Source organism: Cebus imitator, unplaced genomic scaffold (genome assembly GCF_001604975.1).
Source record: "Cebus imitator isolate Cc_AM_T3 unplaced genomic scaffold, Cebus_imitator-1.0 Scaffold345, whole genome shotgun sequence".
Classification (NCBI taxonomy): Eukaryota; Metazoa; Chordata; class Mammalia; order Primates; family Cebidae; genus Cebus; species Cebus imitator.
The window spans coordinates 1,592,625-1,610,918 of NW_016107660.1; the positions used below are offsets into that span (position 1 = coordinate 1,592,625).

The window sequence follows — 18,294 nt, forward strand, 5'->3', positions numbered from 1 at the left end:
AAAAAGAAAGAAAGAAAAGAAAAGAAAAGAAAAAGAAAAAAAAGAAAATAACCAAAAAGTGATAGTGATATTTAAATGTTAATGAAAAAATTCATAGTGAAACAATTTGGCATATGACCTTTATAAAACATTTCATAATAAATGCAGGACGTAGTTTATTTTTCAAATGCATATGTAAAATTCATAGATAGAACAGATTTGGGGCCATAAACGAGTCTTAGTAAATTTCAAAGAATCAAAATCATGGAGAGAACATTCTATGACTACAAGGACATTAGGTTACAAACCCATCATAAAATATATCTAGAAAACGCTCTGCATATTTGGAAATTAAGCAGTACACACACACACACACACACACACACACACACCCCCATGGGTCAAAGAACAAATCACAAGAGAAATATTTTTGAATTCATATTAAGTAATAATAAAAACATAACATAGCAAAATTTGTGGAATGGACCTAGCGTATTACTAAAATAAAAATGTATGACTTTAAATGCCTATTTAGGAAAGAAAGGTAAAATAAAGACTCCAACTTAAGAAGCAAGAAAAAGAGTAAATGATATACAAAGCAAGTAAAAGGAAAGAAACACAAATAACAGCAGAGACAAATAAAAGACAAACAAAAATATTAAAAATCTGAAAGTTGTTTCTTTGAAAATACTAATAAAGCCCTCAGTAAGACAAAAAACAGAAGAGAAAAAACAAATTACCAATAATAGGAATACAATAGAAAGCATCAATACAGGTCTTCAAAAATTAAAAGGATTAAAAAGGGGGATATTATGAAAAATTTTATGAAAATAAATTCAATAACTTAGATTAAATTGACAAAATACCCTGAAAAGCACACATTCATAAAATTGGCTCAAGAAAAACTAGAAATTCTGAATGGCCCTATATTTATTAAAGAATTTGAATTTGAAATTAAAAATCTTCCCCAAATGAAAACCACCAACCCAGGTGGCTTCATTGACAAATTCTACCACATATTTTAAAAGAAACTTTACTCAAATGCTCCCAAAATGTAAAAGGAAAAGATCAAATTAGCTTATTTGATGAGGTGACTTGTAGAATAACATGTAAGTCAGATAAAGACACGATAAAAAGCTACAGACCAACATTCCTTATGAACAGAGATGCAAAGATTCTTAACAAACAATTAATAAACCAAATCCAGGCACATGTAAGTGAGAAAATACATTATGACAAAGCAGAGTTTATCCCAGGAGTGAAAGGTCAGTTTAATATTTACTGGAGGTCTCAACCACTTAAGCCAAGAAACAAGAAAAAAGGGAGAAGCAAAAATGTCTTCATTTACAGATAACGTGATCATGTTTGAATAAAGTACTAAATGCTAAGGAACCACCACCATCACCAACAAAAAGCTGCTAGAACTAATAAACGGTCTTAGAAATGTTGCAAAAACAGTTGGTTAATACACCAAAAAATCAATTATATTCCTACGTACCAAAAATAAATGCTAAAATTTAGAACTTTAAAATGTCATTATTATAGCATTAGAAATCACAAAAATAAAAAAAAATCTTTAAAGAGAGTGCTGTTTGCTGAAAACTGTAAGGCCGGTTGCCTCGCTGAGAGTGAAACGGACGCGTCCATCACTCTCCACGCTTGATAACTACGTCATCACCCAAGCTTGTTATCTGGCCTTGCCACATGGCTTCCCCGCACCCGCCTCTGCATACCATACCCAAGCCTACACTTAGCACTAAACTATGCATACAACCCCCAGCCGCTGTTGAAAAACCCTGCTGAAAAATTTTTAAAGAAGCCCCAACCTGCCCGTACGCCCCCCCCCGGCCAGCCCACTTACCCAAGGTCCCGCCTGCCTACCAACGTCAACTAGCTCCATGTACTTCCTGCTTCTCAACAGCCAATAGAATTGCCTTCACTTTGTTTCCCCACTAGCCACTCAAGGCCCACTTACCCAAGGTCCCGCCCACCTACCAATGGCAACTAGCTCCATGTACTTCCTACTTCTCAACAGCCAATAGAATTGCCTTTGCTTTGTTTCCCCAATAGCCAATCAATTGCCCTCCCTCTCCATAAAACCCCAGGCCCTGAACAGCTGTGCACGACTTCTTTGGCCCCTTCTTGGACCACAGAACCTAGCCTGGGAGCTGAATAAATTAGGTTCCCATTTTCTTATACTTGCCTCAGTTTCCTCATTTTACCTCAGCAATAAACCTTATAAAAACTACAAAATATTTATGAGAAAAGTAAAGACTACCTAAATAAATGGATAGATCCAGGTTCATGGATTAGAAGACTCATTACTAAGTGTTCTTTCACCTCAAATAAATGTATACATCTCACAGCATCCTATCAAAACACCACTATGTTCTTTCTAAAAAACTGACAAGCTGATTCGAAATTGTAAAAGGAATTAAAATACTCTATGGATAAAAAGTGAGAAAAAGTTAACATTAAATTAAAAAAATAGATATAAAAGCAATCACCTTGAGAAATTATGAACATTATAGTCTTACCTTCTAAAGCATTCTGGGAACCATTCAAGGCCCTTAAATAAAAACACTAAGATATTATTTGCCCTTTTTTTTGAGAGGGTGTCTTGCTGAGATATTGAGGCTGGAGTGCTGTGAATTTTCACAGGCACAATCATAGCACACTGGTGCCTTAAACTGCAAACTCCGTTTTGTTTTGTTTTGTTTTTGTTTTTTGAGTCTCACTCTGTCACCCAGGATAGAATGCAGTGGCGCAGTCTTGGCTCACTGCAACCTCCACCTCCCAGATTCAAGCAATTCTCCTCCCTCAGCCTCCTGAGTATCTGGAATTACAGATGCCTGTCCCCACACCTGGCTAATTTTTGTATTTTTAATAAAGACAGTGTTTCACCACCTTGGCCAGATCGGTCTCGAACTCCTGATCTCGTGATCTACCTGCCTTGGCCTCCCAAAGTGCTAGGTTTACACGCATGAGCCACCATGCTGAGTCTACCCAAACTCCTATTCTTAAGCTATTCTTCTGCCTCAGCCTCTGAATTAATGATTTGCACTTTTTTTTTTAAGAGGAAGTCTCACTCTGTTTCTCCCAGGCTGGAGTGCTGTGGCGTGATTTCAGCTCACTGAAACCTCCGCCTCCAAGGTTCAAGCTATTCTTCTGCCTCAGTCTCCTGAGTAGCTGGGATTACGGGCACCTGCCACCACATCTTGCTAAGTTTTTGTATATTTAGTAGGGATGAGGTCTCACCTTATTGGCCAGGCTGGTCTCAAACTCCCAACCTCAGGTGATTCGTCTGCTTCAGCCTTAATTATTTGCCTTTTTAAAACATAATTTCTCATAAATGTAAATAAAGTTTCTCCAGAGCTTAAGTGGCATGTATTATAACAACAGATTAAATGCAGAAGCAAATCTGAGAATGTGACTTGTCTTCTTTTCAGCCAACAATTTAAAAAATATTGGCTTTGAAATTAAAATTTTTGGCAAAAGTGCAATATATTACCACTCTTCTGTTTTTTGACTTGGAAAATAATTAATTTTCATTAATTTTTATCTTAACATGTAATGAATATTTTTAAATTCTCAGTTTTAATTTTTAATACGGTAAATATTGATACAGATAATGCACATTAATAAAAGCTCTTTGGGGCCTCAAAAACTTGAAAGCAAAGGGGTCCTGATACTAAAAACTTGAAAATCACTACAGTACAAGAACAATTTCTAAGTAGTACATGTGGAGAAAATAATTCAGGTTACTAAAAGGAAAACCAAAAAAATATGTTTTAGAAAGACTTCCTAAATGTTAATATTTAGATTTTCTTAATGAGACACACTATTAAGCCTCAGTTCTTAAATAATATTCACCAATAAAGCAATAGGCTAAGGCCAACACAACAAAAGATACACACAGAATTGTTTTCTACTTCTTCCCATAATGAAGCATCCCCAGTATAACAGAAATGAAAGTAGTTCTCCAAGTCTCATGCCCAATTTTAAAGTTAGATTCTGCCTACACATTAAGCCCTGTTTTCGTTTTCCCAAACTCTCCCTCCCTTACTCTACTGTTTCGACCATCGTGATTACAACCTTCTAATATATTATAAATTTACTTGTTTCTAACATTTGTTTTATGTCTCCACCCCATAAGCTAAATAAGAGGAGGGAGGTTTGTTTTGTTTTTTTCCTGCTTTATTCACTGATATATTCTCTGTACCTAGAATAGGGCATACTTGAAAATAGGCACAAAATATTTATTGAATGATCTAAGGAGTATTTTACTGAAGTAAATGTAAACTTCAGCATTTTACTAGGACAGAAGCAGTATGTCTTATCAATTAATTCCTGCACACAGCCAGTAAATGCAAGCATCATATACTCAGGAGGAATGCTGTGGCTGAAGAGTTTTCTCTTCTAGTCCCAGAAATGAACAAAGATAAGAAGACAAAGATAAGAAAAAGAGATGTGCTTGGACACAGTCCAAACTGGATGCAGTGGAAGTAGGTTTTCTCCAATCCTAGGATTAGAATTCCACAGACACAAACAAAGAAAAATGAAAGAACAACTAACACACCTCTCTTCTCCCGATGTATTTCATCCAGAAGCTGCTCCTGCCTTTCTATCTGTTGAAACAGACACTGCAGCTCGGATTCCTTGTTTTCGGTCAAATTCCTGAGTTGTTGTCTGCAGAGCGTCAGCTGTTGTCGCAGATTTTTCTCTCTGTTTTCTCTTTCTTTCAGTTCCTCACAGAGCCACTGAAGTTTAGTCTAAAAAATGACATTTATATCTAATGGTTAAAGAAATCCAGAAAAGAGTAGCATTTCAAAACATGAGGAAAAAAATGAGTAACATCACGATAATCTGAACAAATAATTACCAAATTTTTGCAAAATTTTAAAATACTCATGTTTAAGTTGCATAATGGTTTATATCAATTAAAAGTTGGTTCAGAAATTAAGCCATAATATTCATAGATTTTTATAAAATATTTGGTGTCATCTTTAGAAAGACCAAATTTGGCCTATTAAACCTTCAATAATATTATAGATAATCATCTGATTTGATACATAGGGCAGTCTAGTATAGGAATTTAAAAATCAAATACATCCCAGAATATAACTACAGAGTTTTTATAAAAGAAGTATTAATTCAGAAAATCTTCTAAAAAATAAAATTCCTAGCATGACTTCTGAAAATGCTTTTTCCCATTGATCTAGCTAATTAGGTAGGAGGAGAGATTCCTTATGGACTAGAAGATACAGAGTTAACGTTTATGCTTCTAAGACACAAGGAAAGTGAATTCGGGCAACTCTTCTTCACAGACTCTAATCTCACCTATCTTTTTCTTTATCTCTCTCTCTTTTTTTTTTTTTTTTTTTTTTTTTTTTTTTTTTTTTTTTTTTTTTTTTTTTGTTGCCCAGGATGGAGCTCAGTGGCAGGATTTTGGCTCACTGTAGCCTTGATCTCCTGGGCTCAAGCAATCCTCCTGATCAGCCTCCTCAGTAGCTGGAATTACAGGTGCCCACCACCATGTCTGGCTGTTTTTTGTATTCTTTGTAGAGCTGGGGTTTTGCCATGTTGCCCAGGCTGGTCTCAAACTCCTAAGCTCAAGAAATCCACCCATCTCAGCCTTCCAAAGTGCGGGGATTACTGGCGTGAGTGACCACACCCAGCCCTCACCTACCTTTAGTATTCAGATATTTAGAACAAGAATGGGAAAATAAGTATTTCTTTCACCTTCAGTACAGCAGGATTTCAGTCAAGTCTCAGGACGTTCCTAAGTCAGGCTATCCTCCAATTTCTAGTTAATTTTAAACAATCTAGACAGTCTTTATCCCAATAAGAAGCAAAATGAGAGAAGCAGGAGACGAGATGGAAAACTTTGGTTAAGGGATAGTTTTTCTGAGTAGCACTCATCCATAAGCAGGAAGTTTTTAGGCCTCTAGAAGTCTAGGAGCTTCTTAGGACAATCCATAATCTATTGGAAGAGGCTGTGGCCAAATAGCTTAGCCTATGATTAAGTACAACTGGGGTATGGACCATATACTAGGGCTCCACCCATACGTCAACTTTCAAACACCCAGCAGCAAAGAAGAAATACAGCCCCTTTGGTCAGAAGGCCTGTCTAACATATAGTGCGTCTGTGACATAGATCAAAAATCACTGAAACGCAAGCAATGTATTTTATGTGAAATATACTGTCTTAAGGAAAATCATGCCTTTGAACATAAAACGTGTATCGTAATCATTAACATAAACTCTCATCAGAAACAAAAGGGGGCCATCATAACAGTTCCTCTTCTGGAATGATGGTATATAGAGTTCTGTGGAACTGGTCCCTAGTGAAATAGCTGTAAGTGCTAAAAATAATTTTTTAAAAATTAACATTTCTAAATATCGTCCTATGGCCATACAGCAAATGAACAAACATTTATTCAATAAACTCTATTTAACCTCATTAAAGTCGCATTTGAGACATAACTGACTCCCTCCTTCCTACCCTCAGTATGACAAAAGCTCCACTCCTCATTCCAGAAAAACTCTGCCAAGAAAACAGGGTTTTCTCTTTCTCCAGTTCACAGTCAAGGTACATGATAGCATGCTGGATGGGCAGATCAGGATTTTTCAGGCTTGCAGCTCTGATTTGTAGAGGCTAAATTCTCAGCAAGTGGAGCAAGATGTTGAGAATCCCTTGCTCCTGCAATGTCTGATAGGATTGTTACTCTACCCCAGGCACAGCAGGCTGAGAATACTGGAGTCCCAACTACTGTTTCTCTAGACCACTTATAATAAAGCTGTACTTATGAATATGCCTGATGAATACAGATCTTTTAAAATCCTTGACAAAATACTAGCAAACAGAATTCAGCAACCTATAAAGAGAACATCATGATTGATATGGTTTGGCTCTGTGTCTCCACCGAAATATCATGCTGAATTGTAATTTCCAATGTCAGGGGAGGGACCCAGTAGGAAGTGACTGGATCATGGGGGTAGTTTCCCCCTTGCTGTTCTCATGATTGTGAGTGAGTTTTCAGGACATCTGGTGGTTTAAATGTGTGTAGCAAACCCCCTTTGCTCTCTCTCTCTCTCTCTTGCCTCCATGTGAAGATAAGATGTGCCTGCTTCCCATTCACCCTTCCCCCAGGATTGTAAGTTTCCTGAGGCCTCCCCAGGCAAGCCTCCTGCATAGCCTATAGAACTGTGAGTCAATAAAACCTCTTTTCTTTATAAGCTACCCAGTCTCAAGTAGTTCCTTACAGCAGCATGAGAACAAACTAATACAATGATCGAGTGGAAGTTATCCCAAGAATGCAAGGTTTAAGATAGGAAAATCATTAATGTACTATACCATATTAATAGAATTAGGGACAAATGCCATATGATTATATCAACAAATACAGAAAAAGCATATAATAATATTAAACATTCCTTCATAATAAAGACACTCAAATAACTACAACTAGAAAAAACTGCTTAATATGATTTTTAAAATATCTACGGAAAACCCACAGCCATTATCATACTTAACAGTAAAAGTCTGAATGCTTTTGCTCTAAGATCAGAAACAAGAAAAGGATATCAGCTCTCACCACTTCTATCAAGGGTTAAGAAAAGGCAATTATACAAAAAAATAAAAGGAAATAAAAATTAATTATATGTTTTAATTATTTTAATTAAAAATTAATTATATTTCTATATGTTAATATTTGTAATGAGTAAGCCAAAAATAACATTAATAAGATAATCATATTTACAATAGCACCAAAAAAATAAAATATTTAGTTACAAACATAAAACTGCAAAACTTTAAAAACTACAAAATGCTTTTTATAAAACTGAAGACTAAGTGGGAAGATATCCTATGTACATGGATCGAAAGAGAATATTATTAAGATAGCAATACACCTCACATGTATTGCTATCGGGATCCCTTTCAGAATCCCATCTGGAGTCTTTAAAGAAATTGATGAGTTGATCTTATGTTTCATATGGACAGGCAAGGGAATAAAAATAGCCCAAAAAAGATACTGGAAAAGAGCATAGTTGGAGGATTCAGGCTTACCCATTCCAAAGCTTATTATAAAGCTACAGTAATCAAGATGGTGTGGTATTGGCAAAAGGACAGATATACAGATTGATGAAACAGAATGGAAGTCTAGAAATAAACTCATATATAAATGTCAATTGATTTTCAACCACAGTGCCAAAACAATTTAATGTAGGAAAGAATAGTCTTACAAATGGTGCTAGGACAGCTAAATACACAAATGTAAAAGAATTCATTTATACCCCTGCATCATACCATATATAAAAACTAACCCAAAAAGGATCACAGACCTAAATGTTAAGAGTTGAAACTATAAGATTATCAAAAGAAAACACAGGCATAAATCATTGTGACCTTGGCTCGGCAATGGACTAGAAGTTCTAGTCCATTAGTGGTGGACTAGAACTGGTGGTTGGATTTTTAGGTAATAGCTAAGGGGTCCTGATTTTCTACTTGAGGTGATGAAAGTGCTGTAAAATCCAGTGTAGTAATGACTGTCCAATTCTGTAGACATACTAAGAAGCACTAAATGGTGCATTCTAAATGGATGAATTGTATGATATATGAATTATACCTCAATTAAACTGTTATTTAAACAAAAAAAGGAAGGGTAGAGAGTAAGTCAAGACAGAAAAACAAAGCTAAAATTACACCTTTATGAATAAATGAGACCTGGCTTTAGTACCTGCTATGCAATCTCTAGGTCTCTGTCTTGTCTGGATGTCATTGGCTAAACACAGGAAATGCCCAAATTAAACTGGGCTATGTACTTCCAATTATGATTGCAGAACTTTAACAAAGGATACTTTACTTCTCAATATTCCCTTTGAAACATCCATGCAAATACAAAACAATAAAAAGCTTCCATAAGACAGAAAATCAGGAAACAGGGTTAACTCTTTGCCAGATAAAATAAGTACTTTCTATTATCACTTTCTACTGAAACATTATGGAAGAATACAGGAAAAATATGAGACGGTATACCACCATCCCCCTATGACAATCAAGGCAGCAAATTGGGCTGTTCTTTAGAAAATGTTTTCTATGTAGAGAAGGAAACACTGAAGGCTGGAAATCAAGAGATCGTTGTAATACCCCAAGCAAGTGAGAATGCAAAGGGAAGAACCAAAGTGCACATTTTTGAGATATGATAGTTCCTCACATGTTATGGTTAAAGTAGCGAAACGAATCGGTAATGCTCAAGACATATAACCCACAATGGCCAAGTTTCTAACTTACAAAACTGTGGGACAGGCTTTAGGTATAACCCTGTGCACTCTCAGCCACGGTGGTCACAAAGAGATACACCTTCTGCTTGACCAAAAATGAGGAAAGAGTAAAAAAGACTGTCTTGCAACATGGGTACCAACTCAAGTCACAGCAAAATAAAGCACCAAGTAGACTCCTGAAGTTCCTGACTCCATGCCCTAGCTCCCAGACAGCATTTCTAAACTTACCCTAGGCCAGAAAGAAACATGTCACCCAGAAGGGAAACACACAAGCCTGGCTGGATGGACCATTTGCTGACTAAAGAGCCCTTGAGCCTTGAATAAACATCAGGCGTAGTCAGCAAACAGCTGCCATGAGCCTTGGGAGAGACTCAATACTGTGCTGGTTTCAGCTCTGACCCAGCACAGTCCCAGTGGTTGCGGACACAGAGATACTTGTTTCAAACCTCCTCCAGCTCCAGGCAGCTCAACACTGAGAGAAACACTGCATTTGTTTTGGGGGAAAGTCGGGAAGAGAAAAAAAAGACTCTGCTTGGTAATCCAAGGGCTACAGAGAACAGCATGGAGGTTCCTCAAAAAACTAAAACTAGAGCTACCATAGGATGCAGCAATTCCCACTGCTACGTATATATCCAAAAGAAAGGAAATCAGGATAGCAAAGAGATGTCTGCACTCCCACATTTGTTGTGGCACTAATCACAATGGCCAAGATTTGGAAGCAACTTAACTATCCATCAACAGACAAATGGGTAAAGAAAACATGGTGGATATGCACAATGCAGTACTACTCAGCCATGAAAAGCAGTGAAATCCCATCATTTGCAACAATGTTCATGGAACTTGAGACACTATGTGAAGTGAAATAAGCCAGGCAAAGAAAGACAAACATCACATGTCTCACTCATTTCTGGGAACTAAAGGTTAAAACAATTGAACTCATTGAGATAGAAAGTAGAATGATGGTTACCAAAGACTGGGAAGGGTGGTGGGAGAGGGAGGCAGTGCTTATGGTTAATGGGTACAAACACATAGTTAGAGTGAGTAATATCTAGTATTTCATAGCACAACAAGGTTATTACATAAACAATAATTTATCATGCATTTTTAAATAATTAAAAGAATATAATTGGACTGTTTGCAACACATGGTAAGAAGTAAGTGCTTCAGGTGAGAGAGAGCCCATTTACCCTGATGTGATCATTACGCATTGTATGCCTATATCAAAATATCGACTTTTAACAGATAAAAAGTAAGCAACTTCGGCAAACGAAAGCAATACATAAGCACAGGATAAAATTTAAAAAAGAAACATGAAGAAATATATTTTTAAAAATAGCAAAATGAACATGGACTGATAAAAGATATGAGGTTTACAGTTGACCACAGACTCTACAAGAGGCCTTGTGAGACAAGTTAAAAAAGAAGACATTTTTCAACCACCTATCAATAGGAAGACCACCTGTTCTAGGAACAAGTCACTACTAGACAACATAGTAGGATTTAATCTGGCTGGTATGCATCACAGATGGCAAATGTGAATAGTACAAGTGCAAGGTGGAAAACATCAATAAAAGAAGTGAATAGAAAATATCATGGAAATGTGTCTGTTTCTCTTAAACCTACTCTAAGAAAAGTAACAGGGCAAGCATACTGATAAAATACAACACTTCTCCCCCATGTTGGAAATCAATAAAGAATGCAGGGGACTATGTCAAAGAATGTCAAGAATGCAGAGGACTACCTGGTCAGGTCCATGGTTTTTCTCATCTCCAACTGTTTTCTGCCACATGAGAATAAAACTCTACTTTTATCAGATCTTTTGATGTTTCCCACATAAAAATTCCACACTTGATCTTAGCCGAAAGGCCGAGAAACGATCATAAAAATTCCATACTGTATTTACGCAATTGTCTCATTTTTCATATGTTTACTACCAATTCAATTTTTAATAACCTATGTGGTCCAAATAAAATGGGTCTCAGCACAATCCTCCAGTAATCTTTTCTTAACCAGTGATTTAATTGAAAATTTTTAAAAATCGCTTCACATTTTCTTTTCCCCAATGCTTTTCCACTTACTCCACCTCAGTCTTCCACCTTTGTTTACTACCTATGGTCACTGCTACTGCTAAGAGATGGTAATGGAGAAGCAATCAGCCTGTTTTGTCCCAACAGGAATACTAATGGTTCTGGGGAAAAACAAAACAACAACAAAAATCCCTAACAAGGGATTAGTCAGGTTTTATATGTGCTATGGATTGAATTCTGTCCCCTCAAACTTCATATGTTGAAATTCTAACCCCAAGTTTGACTGTATTTGGAGACTGTATTTGGCCTTTAGGGAGATAATTAAGGTTAGATGAGGTCGTAAGAGTGGACTCCATCTGATAGGGATCCTGTCCTTACAAGAAGAAGAGATAGCAGAACTCTTTCTCTTCTAGTCTCACAGAAGAAAGGTCACATGAGCAAACAAAACAAGTTGGCTATTTATGAGCCAGGAAGGGAGGTCTTGCCAGAAACCAAACCTGGAACATTCATCTTGAACTTCCAGCCTCCAGAACTGTGAGAAAATAAATGACTGATTAAGCCATTCATTGTGTGGTATTTCGTTACGGCAGCTGGAACAGATTAATATAATATGACCTATGGCTTCAGTCTACTCCTATGAAGCCTTTATTCCATTGTCAAACAAAATTAAAAATAGGCTATAGTTACTTTTTATGAATTACAGAATATATTATTAATTCTGCAACTAATAGGCTATAGTTAGACACTTTTTATGTATGCAGAATATATTATTAATTCTACAAAATAGCAACTTATGGAAATTTAATCAATCCACAATCAATTATGAGAATTTGTGTTTGTTGGATAAATACCCAGCATCTTCATTAAGTATCTTGAGGAAGCAGCTTGGAACACAATATAGAAATAACTTTATCAATTCCAAATAATAATTAGGTGACAAGGCTATTAATCAGAGCAAAAACCACTCTACGAACCACTCACAGGAGTATTTTACAGATTACATAATAGGTTCATTTATTTAACTACATCAGCAAGTATTGCTTAAAAAACCAAGATAGAGAATGAATTTGTAAATACAGCCTTTTTTTTTTTTTTTTTTTAGACCTTTTCTCGCTTTGCCGCCCAGGCTGAATGAAGTACAATAGCATGATCTTGGCTCACTACAACCTTTGTCTCCCTGGTTCAAGTGAGTGGCCTGCTCAGCCTCCCAAGTAGCTGGGATTACAGGTTCCCACTACTAAGCCAGGCTAATTTTTGTATTTTCAGTTGAGATGGAGTTTCATCATGTTGGTCAGGCTGGTCTCAAACTCCAGACCTCAGGTGATCTGCCCACCTCAGCCTCCCAAAGTGCAGGGATTACTGACATGAGCCACTGCACCCAGATTATGGCGTTTTCTTAACCTTCATATTGATAGCTTGCAATTAGGTGGGAATATTCATAAGTGTCTAGTAAAGCTACCAAGATGATCTTTTTAATCTGTGAGAATCCTCTACTGAGTCATAGGGTAATAATATACTGAAGCCACTAAGAAATGAATCAAAGCTAAAAATCAAGGACAAGAGAAAATTTAAATAAAAAGATTATAGCTTAAAAAGGTAGCAATAATATTAGGACCTAGAATTTTCCTCTTTTAATTACGATGCTTCTTTTGCCAAAGCTCTAGACACAATTTTGAAATAAAACGTTTATATAAGAACCAGAGGTAAAGAGGATGGCAATTTTTTAGAATGTGGTCAGCCACCAAAGCAAGAATTAAATTAGAAATGCAAAATTCAAATACAAATCCACCTAAAAATATGTAATTTTTTCAGTAACACTTTCTCCACTTTTTCACTGTTATAAATATAATCAAGAAAAAAGTTAAATAATATCCACAGAACACATACTTCTGTTCAATTAACTGAAAATATTCCATGTAAATAATCTATATTTCCAACAAATCAGCCAAGATACTGAGTATAACATTCTCCTTTCTATATCAGAAGAATAAAATATTAGATATTTATCCATATCTACCAACAAGAATTAAATACACTAGGTTTAAGACTTCTCACACAATGTTTTAAAAAATCCATGTCAATAAAAAGTTAACATTCATATACTCAAGTGTGGATTACACAACCAAGGAAGAGAAATGACGGAACAGAGTTCCAAGACCTGAGATCTAAGCTCTCCTCAGTAACTAATTAGCTTTAAGTTTTTAGGTAAAACTAAAAACATCTTGGGCCTCAGTTTCTTCAATCTGCAAAATGAGGCGGTCAAATTACATGATCTCTAAAGCTGTGTCCGTTGGACAGTATGGAAAAGCAAATAGTTGTCAATGCCTAGAATATATTATACTACAAAAAGTGTGACCCTTTGAGGTGATATCAAACAAGACAATATTAAAAAAAAAATACTTCTCCCTAAATTTGGAAGTATATTTCTTACCCATCTAATCTCCAAGTTTATAGCTATGATCAAATAAAACCAGTACTTGGGAATTAATAGATTCACTGAAATCTCACCTGCTTGTTACTTATTTTTCTATAATATTTAAGTTGAGGAAGTGCCTCCACTGGGAAAATGCAGCATGCCTAATATAATTACTCTTTTAAATAAAATTAATGAACATTTAGCCAGGCATTGTGATAAGTGCTAAAGATGTAATGAAGAACAGGATAAGCACAGATCTTCCTAGTAACATTTACAGACTAACCAAACAGAAGCAAATGGGGAATTTCAGTACAATGGAGCAAAGGCCAAGAAAAAAAAAACTATAGCTTTATACTGTCAAAAAAGTATAAAAATTCACCTTTTTGCCTCTTAAGGGAATAAATAATACTGGATCCTGGAATTAAATGTGTTCCATGAACAACAGTGCACTCAGGATCCTGTCTAACGTGGAAGCACAGCTAACACCAGCTTCTCTTTATTCTCTATCGCAAAACAGTAATCTAACATGTGGGCTCAACAGTGATTCTCTCTAGTCTGTGGGTCCCATCTGAGAGTGCCGGCCTGCTCTCGATGTGACATGTTGTCCCTACTGTCTCAATGAGAATATCTTTGCTACTTCTCATTTCTTGAACAAAAACTGTGATGCTTGTCTTTGTCCTTGCCTCTCATGGGGCCTTTCTGTCCAAATAGAAGTTTCTGACTATCCATCTCTCTGGTGGAAACTCTTTCAATACTGCTATGAATTTGCCTGTCTGGGACTTTGCATGTTCATTTATTCAGATACTAATCCCTGACTAGAGTCTTCTACTAGAACTAGAAAATCCTGGAAATCTCTTTCTCCATCACCCTGGACTATAACATCTCTCATCATGTGCATGCTGTCAACAAAATTACTCCAATCAGTCCTTTCCTTTGAATGTCTCAACAATTTTCTTAATTCAGACTCTCACCCTGTCTCACTATATGGCAAAAGCTTCTTAACTGGTCTTGCTGCCTCCAGTCTTCCCAACCCCAAACTACCTCCTTTCACCTCACTACCAAAATGATGCTTCCAAAACATAAATATAACCATGCCACTCTCTTGTTCAAAACTCCTTTGTGATTCTCCATGCCACGTAGATCTGAATCCAGGATCCTCAAAATGACAAACAATGCTCTACTGGAGGAACCTAACCCCTCTGCCTGGAGCTCCATCCCTTGATATTCTCTATGTCATACGTTCATATTTTATGATTGCCAAATCATGTCAGTTTTTTTGTATTCATCAAACTGCTTCTCTACCAAGCCTTTCCTAGAACTTTGTTCTTTGCATGCTTGTTCTTTGCTCTTGACTTGGCTGGTGTCAATATTGACCAGGGACATCCGCCTCCATGGCAGCTGGTGCATACTTCTCATTATAGCTCTGACTTAAAATACTGAAATGATTGCATATGTGTCTGTCTTTCCTAAAGACCAGGACCATGTCTTGTTCATTTTTAATGCCCACGGCATGTAACAGCATCTCAGACATAGTAGTTTCTCAGTAAATTCCACTAAGCTGAAGAAAATTTGGCCTTACAATGTCTTGTCAGAACTTATTACAAAAACATATCCCTAATCTGTGGAAACTGCTTACCTGGCATTCCTTAATAACAATGTGATGATGAACACTGAGTGCCAAATTGATTAGATTGAAGGATACAAAGTATTGATGGTGGGTGTGGCTGTGAGGATGCTGCCAAAGGAGATTAACATTTGAGTCAGTGCGCTGGGAAAGGCAGACCCACCCTTAATCTGGGTGGGTAGAAGATAATAGCTGCCAGCATGGCTAAAATATAAGCAGGCAGGAAAAATGTAAAAAGAGAGACTGGTTGAGCCTCCCAGCCTACATCTTTCTCCCATGCTGGATCCTTCCTCCCCTCAAACATTGGACTCCAAGTTCTTCAGTTTTGTAACTTGGACTGGCTCTCCTTGCTCCTCGGCCTGCAGATGGCCTATTGTGGGACCCTGTGACCGTGTGAAGAAATACTTAATAAACTCCCCTTTAAAAATATATCTATTCCATTCATTCTGTCCCTATAGAGAACCCTGACTAATACAGACCATCTCAATCCTCTTCCTTCCTGTAGTTTCTTATTATTACCATTCATTAGCTATTGTACCTGTAAGTATAGTCCAACTCCTAGTTGGACTTCAGATTTTTATTATGCCACCAGTGCCAACAATGCAGCTGTGATGCAATCTCCACCCAATCCTTGTTTTCTAGAATTAACACTAACAGAACAAATTCATTTGGCAGATTTATGAAAACAATTACTGAATGCCCTCAGAGGTCCATCTAATACTGCAAGACATCAGAATGGACTATCTGAAGAGCAATTCTACTTATTCCATATAGTTTTTTGTCCTCTGATTTCAGATCTTATCTTCAATACTTATAGAGCTGTTCAGTCATAGTTCATGGGAATTACAGTATTGCAACCCATCAATAACCTAAGCCATCTTTCTAGCAAATAGATTCAATTCCCCCTTAGACAGTTGGTCAGTGTGGTATTTTTTATCACAACCTGTTTACACTGTGGAAGGAATAGTTGTCTCATGCAGTCTTAGAACTGGTCTGATCAGAAGTTCAATCCCATTAAATGATAAGGGAAAACTACTCACTAGCTCCCAAATTAAAGAGCTATGATTAAGAGTCATCTCTGGCTCTCATAATTTAACTGAACTACAGCAGTGAAAGCTTTCTGTTCAGAAATGATAAAGATTTTAACTTGAAAGAAAATTCTAAGTACATTGCTCCTGTTGTCAGAATTGTGAAGTTGAGAAAAAGAAAAAAGAGAAATGCAATATCAATGCACAACCGAAGTTTCTGGCCAAAACATTCTGAGACAGCAAAACATGTATATTCTAAATTCCTTATTCAGGCGGCATAAATATAAATTTGCATTTGTTTCTATCAAAAACAGCGAGAAAGGCAAAGGTTCACTGTTGAAAAGCAGTAGAATAAAATTCTAATGTTCCATCACTATACTTTTATTTTCTTGTTAAGAATGCTTTGTTTTAGGAGGCTTCTCTAATGCACAGTTGGCCTTCAAAGGTAACCCTTATCTTTCTATCATCTCCCATCTATGTCTCACTCACCAATCTCAGGGATTATATGTGGTTTTACTCAAATATTCTCATCTTCGGCCGGGCGCGGTGGCTCAAGCCTGTAATCCCAGCACTTTGGGAGGCCGAGGCGGGTGGATCATGAGGTCAAGAGATCAAGACCATCCTGGTCAACATGGTGAAACCCCATCTCTACTACAAATACAAAAATTAAGCTGGGCATGGTGGCGTGTGCCTGTAATCCCAGCTACTCAGGAGGCTGAGGCAGGAGAATTGCCTGAACCCAGGAGGCGGAGGTTGCGGTGAGCCGAGATCGCGCCATTGCACTCCAGTCTGGGTAACAAGAGCGAAACTCCGTCTCAAAAAAAAAAAAAAAAAAAAATTCTCATCTTCATGCCATTGTTCTACCCATAACTAGCTAACTGGAGAACTACATATTTTTGTAAGACCAAGTTTAAATATTGCATTTTTCTAGACACTGTCTAGACATGCTGGCAGCATCATACCTTTCTCCCAGCACAAACAACAGAATTAGCTCTTCCTCCTTCTGTGTTCCTTTGTCAATGTTCACCTATATCTATAATCTGGTTCTTAATATTTCAACAGTTTTATTTTCCTTTATTCTCTAATTCCATGCCTATATATTTAACTTTTAAATGTTAAAATATAAAACATGGAGGTTGCGAAAATGGACTGCAATGATCTGTTTCCTTACAACTAAGTATTACAGCCCCATATGCTCAGTTACATGACAAAATAAATAGCTAAACCAAATAGGATAGCTTAAAAATCATAAATATTGCAACAACTTTAGGATTCAAAGATTAATTACCTTGCTTTCTGCTAACCAGCGATGTGGGTCATAATGTATATCAGGACCAGATGAAAAAACCTACAAAAGAGAAAAGAGTCTATTAGAAACACATTTTTTCTCTGACATAAACATATATAAATGAAATTCTTCACCACGGCATCCAAAATTTTAGGCCCCCAATTTAAGGATTAAAAAAACAAAAGTTTGCCCCAGGTATGCAATCAGTTCCAAACCACCATTCATTTATATGACTCTTTATGTATGTGGTCATTAGTTCATGTATTAGCAATAGTATTTTGATGAAAAGATCAACTGTCAAGCGCTATCGTTGCTAGGATCTGTGGAGGCTGATTCTATGGAGTTCCATATGGCAATCACCTTCAATTAAAGCCAGTCTCCTTCATTTTTGTTTGTTTCTTTTCCTCAGTCTTTTTCTACATAATATATTTCAAAAAAGGTTAGATGTGATTACATGGAAACAATTCGTTCTCTCACTTACCCTTCTTTAATACTAAAAGGGACATTTTTTTTTTTTTTTTTTTTTTTATTCTAAAAGGGAATTTTTTTTTTTTTTTTTTTCTTTTTGGAGACGGAGTTTCGCTCTTGTTACCCAGGCTGGAGTGCAATGGCGCGATCTCGGCTCACCGCAACCTCCGCCTCCTGGG

General features: G+C 36.7%; 1 protein-coding gene across 2 annotated transcripts in view; it reads right to left on the reverse strand.

Annotated features, from left to right (window-relative positions):
- The window catches only part of CEP128 (centrosomal protein 128), a 458,914-nt gene that overhangs the window by 229,607 nt on the left and 211,013 nt on the right, over positions 1-18,294 (reverse strand). For both annotated transcript variants that reach the window (XM_017505934.2, XM_037730456.1), the window contains exons 18-19: positions 17,648-17,707; positions 4,559-4,751 (exon numbers count right to left, since the gene is read on the reverse strand). In XM_017505934.2, coding sequence (XP_017361423.1) covers positions 4,559-4,751; positions 17,648-17,707 — 253 coding nt within the window. The remainder of the gene's footprint in view (positions 1-4,558; positions 4,752-17,647; positions 17,708-18,294) is intronic.